General features: G+C 34.8%; 2 protein-coding genes across 4 annotated transcripts in view; both read right to left on the bottom strand.

Annotated features, from left to right (window-relative positions):
* LOC140003091 (uncharacterized) overlaps positions 1-19,087 on the bottom strand; it is a 29,262-nt gene extending 10,175 nt beyond the window's left edge. The window contains exons 1-12 of the mRNA XM_072041889.1: positions 19,064-19,087; positions 16,392-16,445; positions 15,414-15,467; positions 15,257-15,310; positions 12,094-12,147; positions 11,486-11,593; positions 11,238-11,291; positions 10,889-10,942; positions 9,603-9,656; positions 2,897-2,950; positions 2,372-2,479; positions 2,233-2,286 (exon numbers count right to left, since the gene is read on the bottom strand). Of these exons, the coding sequence (XP_071897990.1) occupies positions 2,233-2,286; positions 2,372-2,479; positions 2,897-2,950; positions 9,603-9,656; positions 10,889-10,942; positions 11,238-11,291; positions 11,486-11,593; positions 12,094-12,147; positions 15,257-15,310; positions 15,414-15,467; positions 16,392-16,445; positions 19,064-19,087 (726 nt within the window). The remainder of the gene's footprint in view (positions 1-2,232; positions 2,287-2,371; positions 2,480-2,896; positions 2,951-9,602; positions 9,657-10,888; positions 10,943-11,237; positions 11,292-11,485; positions 11,594-12,093; positions 12,148-15,256; positions 15,311-15,413; positions 15,468-16,391; positions 16,446-19,063) is intronic.
* LOC140003025 (noelin-3-like) overlaps positions 18,504-23,207 on the bottom strand; it is a 47,932-nt gene continuing 43,228 nt past the window's right edge. Inside the window, exon 3 of one of the 3 annotated variants that reach the window (XM_072041723.1) lies at positions 18,504-19,669. In XM_072041723.1, coding sequence (XP_071897824.1) covers positions 19,421-19,669 — 249 coding nt within the window. In that variant the 3' untranslated portion in view covers positions 18,504-19,420. The remainder of the gene's footprint in view (positions 19,670-23,207) is intronic. The other 2 variants (XM_072041721.1, XM_072041722.1) reach the window with 2 other exon arrangements.

The following is a 23,207-nucleotide window of genomic DNA, read 5'->3' as shown; positions in this document are numbered from 1 at the left end:
AAAAAAAAAAAAAAGTTTAAGTTGCAGCAGTACATCTAAAAAAGTTCTTGCTGAGCTGACAAGAAGCCAGTGCATTTGGGATAGATAATACGCTCAGCTTCATATTTGAATTGAATGTTAAAAGGGAGATTTTGATTTTGATGATGTATTTGGAGGCTTCTAGTGACTGACGTGAGAAATGGATGTTTCTTACTGCCGAATAATGTTTTATTGGACTCTAACTTCTTACTGGGGAATGCTCTCTGGAAAGATTTTCAGTTTGTGTATATGGCATAAGAGCAAAAACTTTCAGTGTTACTGCTACCCAAAGACCTGTATCCTCTTAAGGCCATACAGGAAAAGAAACATGGGATTTCCTTCACATTTCATACACACAACCTTTCCTTTTGCCTTTAAGAATCATATCATATCTGAAATAGAGGATAGGCCCTTAACACCTAGTATCCTAAGGTAATCTTATTATCCATGTTAGCATAGTTAATCTTCAAAATAACAAAGAGTATATTTTACTAAAATTTAGTAAAATTTAATGTGATAGCACTGCTCGCAGACTGTAAGATGTCTTCAGAGCGTAACTTTATTTTTTTTCCACCTAACTTTAACAGTTTATGTTTTGTTTTGAAGTTACTTATTCCCTGTGTGTCATTCAACTGTGATAATATAGGTAAATTCTACTTCAGTGAATTTGGAGAGAAAGAGAGATAAGAACTTTTCACTAAATTGGATCACCTTTGTTTGACCTGTGAAGAAATAAAATGCTGGCCATATAGTTTGGATCTGAATTTCTACACATAATGATATCAATATTTTGTAATTCAAAATATTTTTTGAATATCATCAATATTTTGTAATTTGTGCTCACAGTGCTTTTTTTTTTTTTAGTTTTGTAGAAAAATGTACTAAAATAGCAAGTGTAAATAGAAATAATGATATAATTTTATAGTATGTTATGTCATCTAAAAGCTTTCCTTGCTTTAATCATATTAATAACACATAGCAAAATATACTTGGCTAGTTTGCCATACAATGTTCAAGGCAACCTAACAAGAAGGTATTTTGTCCAAGTTTTACAGCAATTAGGTCAGTGCGTAGAAGTAATTTACAAAGCTACCAATAACTTGCCTTACAGTATAAACAGTTCTCTAAAAACATCTCAATATGCTTTTTAGGACTAACAGGTTGCTATCAAATTTATTAACCAGAAATCATATAAACTCAATTCTAGCTGAAATAACAGAAAAATTCCTCATGAAAGGTGACTTTGATTTTATCTAACAGCATGGTTAAAATTGGAGTTGCATTATTTTGCTCATAGGAACAGCCAATGCAGATAACTATTTTGTCTGATATCTTCCTATTTGATCTATACTGCTTATGTATCAGCAACGATATTTTATGAGTCTCACAGCTGCACCACTCAGTACCTTCTGCTACATTATAAAACAACGTTAATGTAAAGAGCATTAATATAAATGCTTGAGAGCATAAAGAAAACGAGAATGGCCAACAAAGTGTATGTCATTCTACTGGCATTGCTGTAAGCAAAGGGGGTTGAATCCAAGAGAAATGGGGTATCCAGCTCTAGCCAATGCTCTAGAAACCGGGAGCTTGGTTCATTCAGACTCTTTTAAATGCTTTGCTCATGAATTTTATTTCCTGGGTCTGCCACAATGAAAAACAGACTGGATGCTGCTGTTCATTTTTATAAAACTAGCATGTTTTCTTCTTAGGTAGAAGTATCTTTTTGGCCTTACTTCAGAATTAATCTTTTTCTTTCTCTAAAGAATAGATATGATCTAATCTTTTCCCTAGGAATAATGCTTTCATACACTGGCAGTCGTTAAAATCAATGGATGTATAGAATTTATCACTGTTAAGGAAACAAAATGATTTAATATATTAAGCTTTGCTGATGTGGACACTAAAGTAGATTTTTTTGATAGTAAGCTTCACTGGTTTTATTCTGAATTCTACTGCGGGGATTTCAGGAATTTGGTTTTATACTGCCTTATTTCACTCTTTAGCTGGTATAAATCAATATAGCTACCTACTGAAGTAGAGCACTAGAATGAAGGAAGTCATATGCATCAGTTTCTAACACGACAGAAGAATAGAAACTTTGTGCTAAGAACTGACTTATAAATTATTTTTTCTGTAATATACACAGACATCTTAATGATGTCCTTTAAAAGTTTCCTTTTCTGTTCTGATACTGAATGGAAAGGTACTCACCAGAGGCCCAGGAGGGCCATCCTGACCTGGTGCTCCAGGTAGACCTTGCTCTCCCTAGAGAGAACATAATATTTGTGTTACTGGAGAATATACGAGAAATACAACATTTAAAATATTATTATATGTTCAGTTTACTCACCACAGGGCCAGGAATACCTCGAAGACCTTCCGGGCCAGGTTTTCCTGCAGGTCCCTGAGGACCAACTGGACCCGTTTTTCCAGGAGCCCCTTCTGCACCAGGTTCACCCTAGAAAGAACATAAGCAAGAGGTCAGAAAGGAAAATTGGACTAAGATTGGCACAGTAGCTGCAAAGTGAGAACAAAGTTTCCTCAATCCATTTTTCAAAAGATATTCCAAAACAGTGTTCCAGAACATTTTTCTGAATGAAATTATGATAGCCTCATATAAGCAGGGGGGTTTCAGCAAAGCATGCTTATCCTTCTTTTCCACAGGGGTGAGCTAAGTTGGGCCTGTACTGGTCAGAGTCCACCATGGGCTCTGTTATGTACTGCTACTAATTCTGGATCCTAATTTGGATTTTACAGTTTACATATTATTACTTCAATAAGTTTCACACTCAGTGAATGATAAGCAACTTACTTTTCATTTATATATAATTTATATTTTCATGCTCCTACTAAAAAAATAAAATGTATGTGTTACCTTTGCACCTTTTTCACCTTGTCTGCCTTCAGCGCCAGTTGCTCCAGGAGGTCCCTGTGAAAGATAAAGACTGAGCTCATAATCTGTTTTCTAAGATATTTCTACAGTGAAAAAGGGCCATTTCCACTGTATTAATGAGTAATAAATGCTAAAAAATACCCACAAAATTATATTTCTTTCTAAAAGAATATGTATCACCTAATATCTCTGACAGGATAAGGTTAAAAACAAAGAAATATCTCGGAAAAAAATCAAAACAGGTTATAAAAGTAAAAGTATAAGAACAATGCTTCTTATACATATACAATGACAGTTTCAAATTTGCTTTGCATTCTATTATATCTATTCACTGTAATCTATCCACTGATTTCAAAAATCTTGCATTATACAATGCCCAGAATGGCACATACTTCTTTATTCTCAAAGTCAGTTATACGCCTTTTAAATGTGTTTGGAGAGCCAAAAGTTGATACATGCCTCAATATTATCCAGTAAATGTGAAAGAGAAAAAAATAAATCACATGACTAGTGGTTGTAAGGAATGAATAAAATACACAGCAAACAAGCAGTTCCTGGTAGTAGGTTTCCTGCTATTGCTCTACAAAAGCTCTATTTTACTAAGAAAGTAGAACTTGGTACTGAAGGAGGATGTAATAATGGGTTACATGTAAGTTTCAGGTGAAGGCCATAAGACAGGAGTTGCTGGACAGTAGTCCAGCAGCACTGTGTCTACCTATTGCTGATGTCACCCATCTTTAATTTTCTTAAGGTTTCAATGAAAAATAAAAAAGCATTTTTTTTTTCTGCCAGAACATCACAGTTTAATTTTCAGGTTGGGGAATTAATACTCATAGCCTCAATTACGAAAAGAGGCAGTATCTAGAATCTAATGTACTGTTCTTAAAATGGCTCTCTTACATATACTTAGTTTAGAAAGATGCACTCAAGGTTATGGACCAAATATTTTCCTACAAGGTTAATTTTTAGCCTGGGAAATGTTTTTACTACAAATAGTTATTTCTTGCCATCCAATGAACAGCTTAAAGCAAAGGGATAGAAAAGGGACCATAATCAAACACAAAGTGATTTTCTGAATTTATAAACTAACCCTCTAAGAATAATCTATTCATTAATTCAACAGTTTGTAATGTAGAAATATTAAAAAAATGTTCTAAGCTAAGCAACAGAAAAAAAGGAAAGCCAGCTATTTCCATTTACTTAGTCCTTTTAATTTCATAATAGACAAAAAAAAAAAAAAAAAAAGTGAACTCAAGGCTTTGGATCTCAGTTTGATCTAATAGCTTTATTTATTTATTTATTTATTTATTTTTGGCTCAATTTAGACCAAAGCTTTTATAACCTGTTATAAATCACTGCCCACTATTATTTCCACATACCTTGAACAACTCCACCAGTTTTTCTTTCTACACATATTTCTTCTTTTTACATACGTTATTCCAGAAGAAAAATTTGCATCAACATTGTTACAATAATAAGTCTCTGATGTGTAGGTTGTGATAGGTTGGGTGGATCACAATTTGCCGTGATAATTTGAAAAACGATTATCAGGTTATAAAAAAAAACACACAGGAATATTTTAGAAGTAGAGTGTATCTTTCTTACATGAATTAATTTACATGACCATTGTCTTTACTTCTAGGAAATTCCTTTAACTCAAGTTCACGTATCAGTTATAACCTATCTTGCCTAAGAAACTAAAAAAAAGTGTGATAGTTTGTACTTAAGAAACGTCTCTACATAATCTAGAAACGCAGCTGCAGCTTGAATTAACAGAGTTCAAAACACTGTGATCACTAAATTGCGAATACAATGAATCATGATAGCTAAACAAAGAGGGTACATTCATTATCAAACAGTGCCAGTGCTGCACCAAGCGCAAAGCAGCTAAATGAACTGCACTTTCTAACAGGCTGTGATTGCTGGCATGGCACAGATGGTGCTTCTACATTGAAACACTGCTAATTGTTATTTAATTTACCTTCCTACACTTGAGTTGTTGGAGTGTCTGGTAAATTTAAGGTGACAAAAGATCTCGATAGCAATAATTTACATCAATGCATGGCTCCCCAACCATGCCACCATGGTTGGGGAGCCATACATCAATGCATGGCTCTCCACCACCCAGCTACCATAGTGATTGTTACACTTTAGTTTGGATGTATTGCCTTATACAGAACTGAGAAGACAAAAGAATTTATATAAAAACAAACCTGTTCACAATTTTTGTTACTTGAACCTACTGGACATTTCTGTCTGTTCTTCCATATCTATGATTTTCATTAAAATAATTTCAACTTTTTTTTTTTTTTTTTTTATAGCTATCTGTCCTCTAACCGAAACCATGATTTCCAACACAGAAAAACATGATCACATTTCATCAGTCTGCTAAGATAGCAACCTAGTCTGCCGTATTTTTAGGTATTTCATGTATTTTCAATCACAAAATGGCTTAATTTTTAAGTGGTGTGTGCATTCTGCTGAGAGAGTATGATATTATAGAACAAATATATGCAGAACTTCATAGAAATGCTTATTATTTTTTCTAAATTCTTCAACATAGTACATAAAGGGAACTAACCAAATAAGTTTCTAGTTCTCCAATTTTAGAAGTTGGTTATGGTGCAGTATTGACATCTGTTCCTTTATTGAAAGCAGGCAGTGCATGCTCCACATTAGAATAACGATGTATCTAAGACTTGAAATTCTTTAAATTCTAACTTCTTAGAGTAATATATGAACCTTAGGTGTATGTGATCTAGACATATAATTGAGTCTAATAAAATGGCCAAGCAGCTAATTACACAGCTGAATGGCCTAGCACACCGAAAGGCTGAGAGAAACGTAAGCAAAGCCTTCCTGTGTCGACTTTTATCAACTGGGTATGTTATTTGTTGTAAGAATGGATAAGAAAATGAATATTGTTTTATGGTGCCTTTTCCTCATGCTGTTTTTGTCATTTGTCAGATAGAAATCAAAGCATTCAAACTATGCTACCCATACTATGTTACCCAGTACTCTACAGCAAAACAAAAAAAGTGCGAAGAGTAGGTGCAAAGAATTAAGTTCCAGAAAAAAAAATAACAGCATCATGTTAACTGTAGAGTGATTTAGGTTTTGTGTCTACATTTCTAGACAAGCAGACATTGGATCAGGAAATATAGACCTACGGAAGCCTTTTCAGATGTTCCACTTTTCAGAGATGAGAACTCACTTATCTCCCACATTGAAAGCAGAAACTGAAAAACATTCTACCTCTCCAGAAATTCAGTCTTCATACATTGTGCTGTTGGCCAATGCTGATGCTGTTATCAGCAACAAGAATACAGCAGAGAACTCTTACTGCAATTTGTGAATTCCTTGGCTGATTCAGATTGCTCCAGGAACACAGTTAACTTTAATGCAGTTTTTGCCTTCAGAGCACTTAACAACACTTTCAGAATTACCCCATCCTTCTGTGGGGCAAGTTTCAGTCTTCTTTTTTTGGCAGACAGAGAAATTCAGACAGCAATACTACAAATGCTTAACACACATAATCGGAAAACAGTTGGAAAAGGGGTTCCTAGTACCAAACCTATAATAGACTACTTGTCTGTTCAGCTTGGAAGGTAATATGCATATATGCAAATGCCTCGAGTTTTCTAGAGAATCTAGGCTGACTTCCATCAGTGGAGAACTTAAGAGATTTGATGGTGTGTCTGACTTCAATAATAATTATGGCATGCTTTTACTTCAACACTACTTTCATTCACATTCTGCAATCGGTATTCCAGTAGCTGACTATTTTTAACTAATAAAGATCAGTAAATGTTTCTGAGTACATCCCTTTTATTTTAGATCTATATCCTTTGAGGTTATATAATACAAGACAACATTTTTAAACCAAAGAATATACATTTTCTCCAAATACTTCCAACATTTACTCCTGAACTTTCATTGTTAGAACTATCTCTTCTTAGAAGTTATAAACCAAGATAGAACCTACATAGAAGAAAACCTGTCTTGACTATCCAGTTAAAGCGAGGTGTGTATATATGTAGCTATATTTTTTTTCTTGTGCATTCAAAATATTGAGTAAAGCCTTTTGTTTCATTGACAAGATGCTCCTTAAAAGAATTACTATTTCGGAATTCTCCTATCATTACAGTTAATGGGAGTTTTATCGCTGAATTCAAAATCAGAGTTTAGTCAATACTAAAGTAGTTCCTGAAAGTCTGATCAAATTAAAATGTATTTTAAAATCTGTCACTATTTTGTTGCATTGATCCTCTCTTCTGTTGAACTGGAGAATATGGCCTTTTGGTTGTTAATGATAAAATCGATTTGGTTGAGTGTTTCCCTTGATGGATTTATGATCTAATTTTCTAAACAGTATGTGCACAAATCCATGGTAGATTTGCATGCACAATTGCTATAGTTACTTGCACCATAACTAGTTAGATGTATAAAACCTTCTGAACATGTATTTATCTGATTTGGTCATAGCACCTTCATTAAAATGGTGTGTCCTTCAAATCTGGATGAAAGGACACTGCCTGAGGTTTTTTTTGAAACTGATTCTACCATGCTGTTGTGAAATGAGTTCATCTGATTCGTGTCAATATGGAACAATGCTAGGGCCACAAGGTATGCTGGATGTGACCTTCTGTCTTACATACCCTTGTATAACCACAAGTCTAAGCAAAACAGAGTGGTTAATGTATACAGTTCTTGTATCTTGCAAAGGAATAGTCCAGCAATTTGTGTCAATAAGAGAACAAAGGGGTTTCAGAATAACTGCTAACTATTATGACTATTGCATGGAACATGATATCTGGCCAAGAGATTAAGGTGAAGGGGAAAGCTGAAGGATGACTAAAAGACAAAGCTTGCAGGGGACGCTGCACAAGTTTCTGACATCTGGCCAAGATGGACAAAGGAGAAGGACAAGAAAAAAAGCCTGGGAGGAAGACTACGAGCCTTCAGCACAAGAGACCCCCAGAGGGACCACCAGAGACTGATACGCATGCACCAGTAGGAGGGTTTGGATTCTGGGAACTAATTATAATAACCCTGCCTTTTCTAGAAGTAATAATGAATATGTAGTAGCCTAGGAGCATAAAAACCAGCTGCCTGATGTAACTTGTGTGTGTCTTGGTGGAGCAGAGACTCCCGGTGCACCCAGCGCTGTTTGCTTACCTCTATTCATTTAATAAATTGTAAACTTTGATTGCAATCCTATTTGGGACTTAGCCATTTATTACACTACTGATGAAAAATAATGAAGAACATTTTTTACTGTTCATTCTGCTAGCAAAGTATGAAGCCTTCAGTTATTCACTGTTTATCTCTAATATGACATCAATACCATACAGACTCTCTACAAGCTTGAAATGTTCGGGTAGTCAAGTAATGTAGAATGTGATTCTAAAAACTTCAGAATTTTCTTCAGAATACAGGAGTGAGATTACTTGGCAATATTTAGATGGAATCATAGAACAGTTTGGGTTGGAAGAGACCTCAAAGATCATATAATTCCAACCCCCCTGCCATGGGCAGGAACACCTACCACTATAGCAGGTATCTTACCGTACATTTTTCTTTTTTTTCTTCACAGTATTCATAAATTGGAATTGTGTCAAAGCCCAGGTGACAGATGCATTTGCATTTCTGAAGTGTTTTTTACCTAGCTAGAAATAGCAATATATCCTATCTACTAGGAATGAACTACTGCCTTCCATATAATAAAGTAGGAAGTTCTAATCTGATGTAGAACAAACATACTAATTGAATTATGGCTCAACTGAATATTAGCAGTTCTAGTGATAAGGTTGTTAATGCTACCAAAATAATTTATAATATTTTAAATGTTTTGCAAGCTTGTGGAGCAAATAGATTATTGTGTAAAATAGATAAAACTAATTAGGCATGTCAGTTCACTCAAGCCCATTAAATAGAGCAATTTAACACATTTTGTTAAATAGCTCTCAGCTTACATTTAATGATGCTCCCCCTATCTTTTTTTAAAGTGTAAAAACTGCATCTAATTGCTGCCTGAGAGAGATCTAAAGGTTGATACATCTACTACAGTTCTGTAAGTATAACATTATTTAGTGGTTTTGATTAACTGTATTTGTAAAGCCTGTGAAGCTTCAAAGATTTTAGAAATAATGAAATAGCTTCATAAGCTATAGAAATGTCTGCTTGTTAATTTTGCATGTGGAGGGGATGACATAGATTTGTGCAGAAGTTGTGTTCAAATTATTTTATTTCATAAGTGAAAGACACCAAAACAGGCACTTTCTTTCTGTTCTCTGCCAGCAGTCATATGTCTAAAGATGATGTCTAATATTACTCTCATTGTCACACTCCTATTAGCAAACCAGGAAAAATGCTAGTTTCTTACCCTTGCAGACACTGAATTCACTTGGGTGAAAAAAAACATGTTATTATAGACAAGTATAGACACTTCCCCATGTGTTTTTGTTCTGCTTGATGTTGGCAAATAAGGGCATTTGTGCTGATGGATATATACCTCTCGTGATTTGTCATGATCTAAATGCAGCTCTAAATGTAACAAAATTTACTTCTGACAATGCTTCTAGACCACCTTAAATTTACTTAATATTACAAGTAAACAAGTAGCTGAAGTACTCTAGAACATGTCTCAGAAAGGGAAATGTACAGGAGACAATGAGAAATGACTTACCCTCTTTCCAGGTGGACCAGGTGGGCCGGCTTCACCTGAAGGACCTGGTGGACCCTGCAGTGGAAAGTGGTAGGCTTAGTGGTAACGAAAGATAAAAGTTATAGTCCTTCTTAAATTCAACATACGTCTGCAATATGTTGATCCCCTTCAATAGACAGAAAGTCTGTTGAAGTTTATGTAGTCCATAAATATACATACAGAAATGATACTTGCTTAATCAGCAAATACTTTCTTAGGGTAGTTTTTGGAGATTTTAAAAGGTTTTGTTAGTGTACAAAATGCAACCACTCTTTTCTTTTCCTGCTTAAAACAAATCATTTCAGCCCAGAATGTGGCTGCACAGAAGTAGCATATGATCTTAGACTACTGCCTACCTCTATTAAGAAGTGTTTCTTGTGTTTTCAGGTGCTCAAGTTGCTACTTTTGCTACAGTTTTCACTAACATCTGTAAAATAAATGCCCCTATGTGGTCTTCTATTGAAAATCTTTTGTGCACTGATAAGCCATTTGCCTACTTCATTTAGGTTAACCTGTAATAATCTTTTAAATATTTTGGGGTTGCTGAACAGTTTTTTTTTCTTCATGAACACAACACTCTAAAAGTACTTATTCTTGAGTAAGACATACAGATGCTCATCCTGAAGTTTGCAGGTTAAACCCCAGTTTATAACTTAGTTGCAACCATATGTCCAATGTACTAACATTTTTCTTTCAAGCTGTACTGTATTGTACTGTATTTCCCTGATAACTAGAAATTCCAGAGCTGTTAAGAGACTTTCCAAAATGGAAGCCCTAGCTTTTTGCAACAGAAAATGAAATTCATAATGCTTTAACATAGAAATCTCCAGAAAGGTAAGAGCTTTTATGATTAATATGGGTATTACTCAGATAGCTTTAACATGAAATACAGCAGAAATTCCTAGATTTTGCTTCATTTCAACAAGTGGGCTAATGAAGACTATTTTGCTGCAGCATTACTTTCTTATGCTCAGAGTTGCTCTATTTTTAGTGCTTCTCAGCAGCTCCAGCACAAATTCTTAACACATCGTTTGTTTCTACTTCTAAAAGAAATTGACCTCTTGCTTTTGATTGTGTGCATTATATAGATACTTCTATCTCTACAAGGAAAGAATGAGATATTTTTTCAGTACGATACAAAAAAAGGAATCCATTTAGAAAATATTTTTTAAGAGCATGAATTTATAGAAACCACTGATTCAGCAAAAAGTACTTTCTTAGCGTAGGAGAGAACATGCAGCCAAAACAAAATGAATGAAACAACTCACAGGTTGACCAGGATCACCATCTTCACCCTTCTCTCCACCAACACCATCTTGACCCTACAGAAATCATGTGAAAATAAACAAAAGACAAAATTCAGACAAAATAAGTAATTTACTTTCATATATCAAGATAAGAATACAGTTTTTCTATAAGGAATTTTTCTAAGGACAGTCATTTTCAAAACTTTTTAAAGATTTCCAAACCTTTTGTTAGATTTAAGAAATATATGAACAGCCAGAACAACTGCTCTGACAAGAAAGACCTCATTCTCAAACAGAGAAGAGGTGAGAGTAACTAGAATTCAGTGAAAACTAAGACCAGGACCTAAAACTGTTCTTAAAATATACTTACAGCTGGACCAGGTTCCCCAGGGGGACCAGGATCTCCAGGAAAACCAACCGGACCCTAAATAAGTCAGGAAAAAAAAAACACACAGGAATATGTCATCCATTGAGAAGCAGACAGCAGTCAATAGAAATGTTTTGTGAAGAATATAATGAAGTTAATTCAAATGTAGAATTTAATTTGTAGCTCTGTATTTAGCAGAACTTCAGCAGTGCTTCACAATGCTTTCTGTTAAAATTATTAAGCTTACTTACTGGGTTACCCTTAGGGCCATCATCACCTGGAGGTCCTTTAGCACCTGGTGGTCCGGCTGCTCCGGGTGGACCAGCCTCACCTTTTTCTCCCCTTTCACCTTTTGGACCCTGTAGAAATCATGTGAACACAAAAAATATTGTCTAGGAATTGAATGCCTAAAAACACATTAGTGGCAAAACTGTTTTTCAGATCTGGACAATGTTATTCAATAAATGGTTTGCATGTGAATGGGAAATCAGGCCCTCAGCCTCAGATTGGAAAACCTGTGTATCTCAGGTCTGACTGCCAACATCTGCACCCAGATGCGAGTCTGAACCTATTCTGCATCAGTGAACTGTTTCCAGAGAGATAAATACGTATATAAAAGTTAATACTTTGGGAAGAACAAATAGGTACTCTTTTACGAAATCTTCACAGCTTTATTGTCTAATTGTTAGTACAAGATGTGGCTATAATTATAAGGATACAAACTGCATTTCAAGTTCTTCACTGAAAATTTAAAGACAACATACACAATTAATCTGATTAAATGCTTTCTAAAGCAAGCACTACCAGATACCTTTGTTAACCATGATACAGGTTAGTAAGACAAAATCAAAGTACTCACGGATGTTCCAGATTCTCCAGGAGGTCCAGGGTTACCAGCTTCTCCAGGTTCACCCTGTACATGTGTAAAGATAAATTAATGAGTCATCAGGTAGAATATTTCTATGAATTTATTCTGTTACTACATACTGTTGCATGCTTATTCATGTTAACAGCTTATAGGAACTGTCTTTTATTGAGACTACCTAAAGGCAGTTGTTACATGTGTTTTTGCAGAACTGGAATCTGAAATTTTTGAAAGAATCTGTCAAACTAAGCTTTTAGTGAGACAGGAAGACAAACTTTCCCTGTGGGCTTTGGAAGTTCTTCCCTTTTATTATCCCATACATTACAAATTTCCTGTTTGTCTTCTTCTTTTCTAGTCACAAAAAAGCCAAAGGAGTATATTGACTATGTATATATGTATATTTTCCCTTTAAGATATATTTTTGCCTGGAAGTAAGTCCCTACAAATAAGAAAATACTATTTGGAGATTAATTTCAATTGAGTAGAGACATTATTGCTGAAGCTACTGTTAAAATAAATAATTACATAAAGAAAATCTATTAGGATAAAGTAATAGCATAATCGTTAGTAAAACTTTTACCACAGGCCATAAAAGCATATGCTATGTAATTGCTAGTGATGGAAATTGTTTAGTAAACCAGATGGCTTTGAAAACACCATATGAGAACACCAATCCATACAAGTCAAAGATTATACACTATTAATTGAACATTAAAGTTAATTCCGTCTTTTTTTTTTTTTTTTTTTTTTTTTGAGCCAATACAAAATATTATACATGTAAAAGATTCTTTGTCATGGTTCATTTTCAAATTTAGTTATGACTGATTATTTTCTAGCTCAGTGGACTGATAAATAAACCTTTATATAAACTACTCTGTTAGTAGAATGTTTAGCTAATAGTGTCACAGATACACAAATCTGTGAAAGGATAACAGAACTTGCTTTCCAATTGTCATGGAGTGCTGCGGTAACAAATAGATTTTTATTCCAGAGGATTTTTTTCAATTTGTGGTTGTTAATAGGGGATTTTTCCCCTCATTTTCTCATTAAACTTGTGTATCCTTCATATCCTGTATGACCTGCATGCCCCTGTGACAGTTCAATTAATGCAGTGTGCATCTTTCTCATTTCTATGCAATGGAAAAGTATAAATCATAAAACATGAAATTTAAACAAACCTCATACTGTAGATACCATTTTTTTTTTTCTTATAGAAGCTAACGTCAACGTGATGACCTCACTAGGACCAAAACTTGGCCAAATGTAAATATTAAGTTAGATAAATGAAATAAGATATGACTACCCAGGTGAATTCCAGAATAAGGTAATTAACAGATTATCAGAATTTTAGGGGCAATATTAACATACCCTTTAGAAAGGACACTTCTAAAGGGTAAAGTTGCCTTTAGAAACTGTGGTATGTTTAATTAGACACACTTAATTTTACAGTGATCTTAATGAATGATCCCTCTTAGTACTTAAAATTGTTTATGTGATAAAGCATATTTTAAAATATGTCTGGTGGATGGATACTTCAGGTCAATAAGCACTGAGTATTCTTTGTAAGAAAATTCATAATCTTCATTTCCTTATTATTTTCTGAACAGTAGTTTTGCTTTCAACTGACGTAAACATCCAAGGCCCAGCTTTGCAAAGTTTTGAGCAATTTACTGGATATTTAGAATATCTTTATGTTAGGCTTTTGATATCAAATTAGAGATCAGCGTGTGCTGGTACATTCTGTTTTTCCCCTTTTTCTTAATTATAAGCAGAACAAAGAGAATAATGGCTGGGCGGAAGCTGGTTTTAGGTGGTTCTGGTTGAGCGTAAGTCTCAAAACTTCTAGACTGCTCCATGGAGGATACAGGCATTAATAATGCAAGGCTACATGCATGTTTGTGCTTCAGATTTCTTTGAACATTTAAACCTTCGTGTGTACAGCAGGTGAACAAACAAGCTAGCTAAAAATACATGGCACTAAATGTGTCAAAAAGTGTTTATAATTTGACAGAAGGGGTCTTTGTATTAATGATAAAAGATCTTCTGCTACTCCTCAACAATGACAGGAAGGATGCCAAAATATTTTTCCAATCAGCACTGCATTATATTATCTACAGTATGATATATCTCCTGAGGGGGGGCACAGGCCAAAGTATGCCGACATAATAAATAATAACAACAACAATAATAATAATACATTGGGGGAAAAAAGTATGTGGGAAGAGGAGGAAAAGGGAAAAGGCTTTGGTTTTGTTTAAAAGCGTGAACAGTCCTCCTATTGCAGTAACACAATGTGATAAAAACAAAACTCCTCCTGACAAAAACAACTCTCCATTATTTCTCAGCTTGCAGAACTCATTAAATGGAACTGAAATTAAGAGGAAAGGAGTCTTAACTAGGAAAACAAACAGTCATATGCTACAACTCGAGAAGGAGGAAGGAAGTAATTAGAAGAAATAAAACCTCCAAAATAATATATGTGGAAGCTTCTCTGTATGAATGCAGACAACACAGGAAATAAGCAAGAGGAAATAAAAATGACAACTAGGGATACACAAATCTGAATGTCATGTTGAATTAAATTTAGTGGGATGATTGTTGGGATTCTAAATCTGTTTCCAGATTTTCAACTAGCTTAAATCATCTTCAAACCTTTAACTTTATTGGAACTATATCTATTTCTATGGGGAACAAACACATATTGATGTGACTTTTGCTTCACCTCACAGATATGTTTACCACAGTATCTTATATTCTTAACCTTCCAGGTAGAAGGCTACATGATATTCTAAGCCACAGCAGTATAAAATAATACTGTTGAAGCCAATTATGTTACTTTAAACTGTGTAACCAAGGAAATCACCATAGCCTTATACTTACTAATCATTCCAAAAACTACATCTTCTCCCCCAAAGCTCTTGCCTAATACTTAAATAATTTTGTGATGTAAAATGTGAAAGAAAAAAAAAAACAAACAACAAAACAAACAACAATAGTAAATCAGCCATTAGAAGTATTGGTTGATTACTATTAATAATTATTAATGAAAGATATTTTGGAACTGTAACATATCTGTATAGCACCAAAGAAGAATCAAAATATATATTCCTATTCCAACGTTTTCTCCTTCTAGGTATGACATAATCAACATTCTCACCTTTTCACCAACACCTCCAACAGAGCCAATTGAGCCTGGTGGGCCTTGGGGACCCTGCAATGATACAAGATGTTATTTCAAGTACAGTTACCCCAAATATATTGCTTATTACTGAATTTCAAAAGGAATTTAAAGAGAAAAATAGATTAATTCTTACATCAGCTCCATTAGGACCTTGGGGACCTCTTGGACCTGGAGGACCAGGTGGACCCTGTATCAAAGAGACAATTTGGTATATTTAAAATCATAGAATAAAAGTCCAGTGGGGCTTCTTTGGCCAACTATAAATCATATCTTCAATCTGTAAGAGACTTTTAATCTTCACAGTGCTACAACAACAGCAGGGCTAGATTGCAGCCCACTGCATGAGTTCACAAAAATATCCAAGATACATAGTACATGAGCTGAAAATGATATAATGATTGTGAATCATGAGGACTTGTTTCCCTGTGCATTACCTACATATCCCTTCCACTGCACAAAGACCTCAGAGTAGCTTATCTGTCTGGTAGCACCCATATGGCCGTAGTGTACCATGGTGACTACAGATGGGCAGTAAAAAAGCAGGCAGCCTTGGCATAAGGTGTTGGAGGCACACACAAAATGTAGATAGCTTGCAATTCTGTCAAGACCAGCACAGAAGGCATTGTGACAACAGCATAAACAGTTGAAGAATGTAGTCTCAAGATGACCCAGAGAAACAAAACCAAATAATGTTTACCATCTTTTGTCATACAATTACAGTCCAATGGAAAATGTGCCATTGATCCCTGATGCTATGGTACAATGCCCTGAAGTTCCTATTTCAGAAAAGCAGTTCCAAATTCTTCAGTGCAGTGGTGTCTTTTCTCTTTCTTTCCTGACCCTGCTTGCCACTATCCTGTCAGGCAAACTTGGTTGCTTTGCTACCTACTTTTCAGAGTATTTTCTGAAGTTATATAAATCTTTATCTTAGAGTTAAGATGGATGCAGGAAAGCAAAATAAATCCCAGAGGCAGTTCAAAATGCACAAATGTTTCATGCTCAGGCAACAAATTCAGGAGTAAATTATCAAATTGTGAGCTACAGAGAAAATACAATAATATAAAGATGATACTCATTGCCCCCAGAGTGACCGATGGGGACAAAGTCTTACCATTGGGCCCACATCACCATTTTCACCTTTTTCACCTGGTGGGCCAGGCAGACCCTAAAACACAGGGAAGATATATGAAAACTATTAGTGGGTTATCTGGAATGATGAGATATAAATCAATATAAAACAATATATATATACATGTGAAACTTGGGCAGGGAAGGGGGGAACAAAAGAAAACCAAACCAAAACAAACCTATTTGTAATAAATAAATAAAATTAATTTTTCATATTACAGCAAATGTATATGTAGTCCTGGGATGTATAAACAAGGTGAATCAGAAAATTAAAAAAAAAAAAATAATGGACACACATAAATGCTAGGGTGGCTGACTTGAAAAACAGTGTCATCATTATCCAAAACCCAAGTGGGCGTTTGGATAATTTGATTTATGCTATGATACATATATATGTCAACAAAACATGATCAATGCAGCACAGTGAAGTGGCATGCAAAGATGTCTAAGCTACCTCAGCATTGGAAGCCGTAAAACTGCTTTAGCAAGGTGTCCACTGGAGGTAATGAATCCTGCTGAGAGGCATTGCATTGCGTTATGCAAACATTCTTACAAGCAAAGTGTCCAAGTTTGTCTAGTAACAAACATCAAGAGAAGGAAACTGTAGATGATGCTAATACTGATACCTAGCATAATGTTCCCCCAGCTAGAAACACTATCACCACTAAGCTGGGCAATCCTAAATGTAGGTTACTTGGCTTCTGCATCAAGCCAAGGAGTCCAATAGCATTGTAGTGATTTACGTTATATTAAGGTCTGGTTTTAAGTTTCATCTCCAGTGTTCTGCTGCTTTCAAAGTATGTATCAAAATATTACCCACCAGATTGGAAAGGGCAACTTGTCATCTTAGCTACAAAGCTGTATAAAAATTAGGAAGTACGAACATAGCCAACACCATATCTATTTCTCAGCTGCCCTCCTACTTTGACACAATCTGAACAACAGAAAGACTTGTTAAAATTCAGAGGTATACCTTTTCTAAAAATGATGTATGTCTCTGTTGTCTATTACAGTGAAAACTTGGCTGACCTGTCAGTGCCTTGTGGTTGTTGTGAAAACTTATTTATTATTAAACATTCAACATGAAAAAGCCAATGTTAACTCATCAGATACTGCTGTTTTTTTGTTTGTTTGTTGTTTGTTTATCTATCTATCTATATGTATGTAGGTATATCCATTGCTTGTTTTAAAAGTTGCAATCTCAGGTACTGATTCTTCTAATTGTTTCTGTAAATATTAAATTTAAAGCACATTTTACACTGCTTGCAGAGGCCATATTTATGAAACCTCAAAGGCAATTAAACATTCAATTGATATTTATGTCTTTGAAAATATTATCAAAAGCCATTCAATGAACACTTAATTGTAACACTGAAAATTTCCTACTGATTTCACTGAATTGCTATTTCATTCATTATTGGACATGGCATTTTGGGAGTCTTTTCAGTTCCTTTTGGCAAGATGTTGTTGAGGTGCTTGCTATTTTTATATTTCAATATTTAAGTAAAATTGCCATAAACTGTGAGGTAACTTAAATATGTTAGTAGAGTTTTTCAGATTTTCTTGATTTTCTACTCCTTTTGTCAGAAATACCCTTCTTTAAAAATACTATAAAATATATTTTGAACAGCAACGAAATTCATAATTAAGGTAATAAATATTCAAAATAACACATTTTCACTTTTATGAACAAAAATACTTTTCCTTAATGACCAATTTAAGTATTATCACTAGAATTTAATTGAAATAAGTGTAATAGAATTACCATGGAATATTATATATAAGAAAGAAAAAATTACTCCTCGATAGTTCATTATTACCATGAGAACTGCATTACTTGATAAAAGAAATTCCTAATTTCTCAGTGATACTTCATACAATTAGCATTTTGGTCCACATACATAAAAGACAATCAGAATCAGAAAAATAATTCCTCTCTTTAAGCTAATTTATTTTTATCAGGTTTCTCAAAGTCAGTGCGTGCATTCTGAGGGCAGACTTTGCATCATGGCTGCAAAGTGGGTGGGTACCAATTACCCTGCTTGCGTAATGGAAGTTAAGGTTGACACTTAACGATACTTCAGACTTTTAGTTTTGGTAGCTAATACTGAGCTAGTGCTGATTTTTGGAGATGCTGAACATCAACTTTTTCTAACAAAAGCCAGCAACATGAGCAATAAAGATGGAGGCTGCCTGATGTAAATCTAGTGCAGTGCTCATGATGGATTTTTGCTGTGTTTTCAAAAAAAAAAATCATGCTTCACTCCACTAAATTAGATATAATGCTAATTTTGTTGTGTTCCAGATGGGAAAGTGGCATATCTGTCTTAATGCTGGTATTACAGGTCTAAAGACAGTGCAGTTGGAGTGGGCTCTCAGGTGTCATAGCAAGATTTGTATCATGGACAGTGCCAAACTGATTCCAGTCTACTTCTGACTATTGTTTTTTTCACACTGATTAACCAAAAATGACTTAAATAGAAAAGCCCGTCTGAACTTTTTAGAAAGAACCTTTGTATCTCCCCAATGAGTTGTAAGTCTCTTAGATTTAAAGTTGCTATCTTTTATAATTTTCCATCTCAGTTCCTTTTGTATAAAGTAGGGTAGGTAATTATCTAAAATACGTTGGCGCAAATTTTGAGGGGTATGACTAACCTTAAGAGGAGTTACTCTTGACATTTTTTAGGGTAGCACAGATCAGAGTATGGAATTAGAGAGTCATTGAGATTGGAAAAGCCCTCTAAGATCATCTAGTCTAACCTTTTACCTAGCACTACCAAGTCCACCGTTAAACCATGCCAGTAAGCACCACATCTACACATTTTTTGAATACCTTCAGGGATGGTGACTCAACTACTACCCTGGCCAGCATGTTCCAATGCTTCACAACCCTTTTGGTGAAGAATTTTTTCCTAAATGTTTTCTTAATTTTCCTGAATATAGCTCAGACTTTCATCAAAAAAGAAAACTTCATCCTGCTATAGAGAAAACCAAAAATGTACAGCTGTGGGATCAAATCTGACAAGAAACAGTAAACTTACTGAGCTTTTTCATGCAGTCTCGAAGCCTGGTTTCTAAACTGAGCACCCGCTGGTGTAGTTCCTCATAGTCATAAGCACCAATCTCTTCTTGAATCCCAGTGAGTACAGTAGACAGATTCCTAATTTCTTCCTTGAACTGGGTGATTAGTTTGGCATCAGTTTTGTATTGTTCCAGAACTGGGATCAGTGGCAGGAGCTCATCCATCTTTTCTTTCAACTCCTGTTAAAGGTAATCAAATGCGTATTAGAGCAGTTTAAAGGAATTAAATCCTCTTATTCCCTGTTATGTAATATTTATGCCTGATTATTAAAATGACTCAAAAATGACTATTGATTTTAGTTAGAGCTATTATTTCAGTGTACTGTGAAAGTCTTAGAAATCTCAGAATTAATGGCAGTAAGCAGTAGACAAAATGTGTGAGATGATAGTTTATTTCTACTGAGGTATATGATTACCTTCCAGTGATCTGAACCAGACCTGTTGAGGGTCTGACTTTCCATCCAGAGGATATAAACCCCCATGGACTGTATCTTCCTGAGAAAAGGTGATTAGACCTGAACACCTGGTGACAGTCAAAAACATCACACCTGATCTATAGTGGGTAAGCTGTTCATTTTTATTTCACTCCTTAGAAATACTGAGTTCATTTTTTCCTAAATATCTGTTGGACCCTGTTTAGTTCTGATCTGGACACAGTGATATATACCTCTTTCTTCTGAAGTGAAAAATCCATGGTTCTTAAACTGTTTTGTACTTGTGGTACTTCTACATCACTAGGTGCCTTTGAACTTCCTCAGGCGTTCTTTGTTCTGGACTGTAGCAAATCATTTTATTGCTATGTGCAATTGGTATTTTGTCACCACTCCTGTTCCTAAATATCAATTAAGGAAAGCAAGGCTCCACTTGGGAATTCTTGGTTGCCCCTTTCTCAGACTTTTGTCATGTACATTGAGAATTTCTCTTTGTAACTTATAATGACTGCTTATATTTTGTTTTTGTAATAATTCTTTTAAATGCAGTAAACTTAATCTTTACTAAATTAGTCTAGATTGAGGTTATTTTTTTCTTTCTTTTTATTTTTATTTTATTATTTTTTTTTTTCTGTAGATAACCTCAATAATCCTTGCAATCAAAAGGTTTTGCTTTATGAAAAGCTTGTAGGTTTGCCCTTGATTTGCATATCTGTTTATATTTTGAGAAAACAGCAGGACTTCTGTGAGCAAATGCCAGAGGCATGAGGAGATGCAAGCCTGGACAAAACAAGAAAAAGGGTGGAAATAGAGACTTGTTAGGCACTAATATTAGGTGATAATAGAGACTGAGAATGGATGAGGACACACAGGGAGAGGCTATTGAAGAGATTAGAAAATGGAGTCCTGAAGGAATAGATGGAATAGTCAGCAGATTAAAAGGGAAAGCAGAAGAGAACTAAATGGATGCCCAAGCACAAAGAAGAGGTGCAGAAGCAAATGTGGTCATTAGTTAGTATAGTCAATGAGATGCACGGAGATACGTACAGTTTGTTACATCACTCGTATAAATGGATGCAATAAGCATGGTAAAACATTTTCAAAATAAATAACATAATGTCAAACAGAATGCTTTTCTACTGAGGAGATGTGAAAGAAGCTGATAGTCAGGGTTGGCATTAGATTTGCTTGAAGATCTGCCTCTGAGTTTTTACCTCTCAAACGTGTTCTAGAACAGCTTGAGAGTTTTACGTCTCTTCAGTGCTCAGCTCATCCATGCAGTTTTAACAATGGTTTTCATATTGGAATTATTATTTGCTCAAAATAAAGGCCTATATGTGGAGTTGGAAAGAATAGTTTGCATGCAGGTTATCTTAATATCTAGGAAGTGGCATTTTAAATTACAAAGAGATATGTTGTTATAAATGGATTAGAAACCATCAGAAGTTTTCTTTGTATCTTTGGCTCTGTTCTCAAAGGGTCTTCCAATTATAGAATATTAGCAGAATTATTGAGGTGGACAGGAAGAAATGAAGAGTTTTTGTCTACAGTTAAAACTATTTTTTATTTGACTATCCTTATTAAAAATTCATCTTGAGCCTAATATATCTGTAAAAAACAAACAGTTGTGTCTTTCTTGATAACGAGACTAGGTTTTGTGATGTGGAATGCACAAAAAGCCAAAAGTTTATATTTGATTTTGAAATGATGAACTTAGGCTTTGGTTCTAGGGGCAGTAAGCAGTCAAAAATCATGGGTAAATCATGGATGGAAAAACAAAACTCAGCAAGATGATGAGTTTAGGAGAATTAGTGGAGGTAACTTATTCCTGACAGAATTTATGTCAGATGAGGTATCATTTGAGCAAACTGCTGTAACTTTTTTGGGGGGGACCAAATATCTTTTGCCTGGCATGAATGCTGATTTGACAGAAATATGACCATATTCTCAAGTGTGACCTGGATCAAATTTGTTCTATTTGGCTCTCAGAAACATGGAACCATAGCATAAAACATCCCGCTTCAGTAAATGATATAAAGATGTTTTTGGCGTTTTCATGAAAAACAAAACAAAACCAAAACCATAGTGTTTGCTGACGTTCCTAACTTGTTGCTGTGATCCGTGGCACAGGAACTAAATTGTACTGCAAAATGAATGGGTGGTAGGCATATTCTGGTGCTTTGCACCTGCTGGTGTGAGGGGTTTTGTTATATCAAGAAGTTCCTGTGTCTCAGGTAAGATAAAGCACTGGAATGTTAGTAGGCTGAATTTCAGAAAGCCAGCAGCATGTTGTGTGATGTTGACCTTCTAAATTCCTCTATCATTTGATTGGCTGGAAATCTGCTTTATGCTCCTGGCAAACTATCAAACTGAGGTTAAATGTCTGACCAATATAAATGCTGAATATTTAAAAGGTTAGAATACTGCAGGAGTCTGCTACCTTTGACATCACATATCAGACAGTCAAATTTTGATATTTTGTTCAAGAAAAACTATTATGAGGATAAAGAATATATAATGGCATTATAGAAATGTGTTGTAGCAATGAGTGATAAAAGGAAAAATTGCAGAGCTTTACTACCTGAAAATTACTAGAAGAATGTGTTCAGCCTCCTATATGAAGAGTGATGACAAAGAATAATGTTTGGTAGTCAGATCATTAAAGTATTTAATTCCTGATGCTATTAAGTCCAGAATATTCAGTGTCTCTGGAAAATAAATTAGCTATGTAATTGTTTAGGTATGTAACTTTAATGCTGATTAGAAAAGTATGTCCATTTTGTGTTTCATGAAGGGTTTAAATATAAATTTTGTTAATGTAAGCTTTGTAATATATTTTTTAGATTCTACCTTGCTGTCTTGCAACCTGAAATACTGTTTATCAGACTTGATATTTGAAGAACTTAACTATGTTTTTGTAAATTTTTCTCCTTAAAAGTACTTCAAATAGGTGTTTTGTTTTTTTTTTTTTTCCTCTCAGAATACACAAAGCTGTTTTGTAATCTTTGCAACTCTCCTTCCTCACAAAAAGATTGGCTTGTGTTTTTTTCTTGTCATTAAAATTCCTTAGAAGTCTTTTTTTAATCATACAGATGCGACTGGGAATGATTGCCCTCCTCCCCTATCCCAAACTCAGAATAGCAAACCTTCAGACACGAAATTAGATCTTAATTCTACTGGATAAAAATTACAACAACCTGATTTATTATAGGCTTTCTTCCCTTCAACTGCAGTGAATGTCAGGCAGCAGTAAAAGTGCAGAACTCTCTAGTTACTTGCTATTAATT

The sequence above is a fragment of the Anas platyrhynchos genome, chromosome 8 (assembly GCF_047663525.1).
Source record: "Anas platyrhynchos isolate ZD024472 breed Pekin duck chromosome 8, IASCAAS_PekinDuck_T2T, whole genome shotgun sequence".
NCBI lineage: Eukaryota > Metazoa > Chordata > Aves > Anseriformes > Anatidae > Anas > Anas platyrhynchos.
The sequence above is the reverse complement of the archived record's forward strand: the minus strand, read 5'-3'. Positions and strand labels throughout refer to the sequence as shown.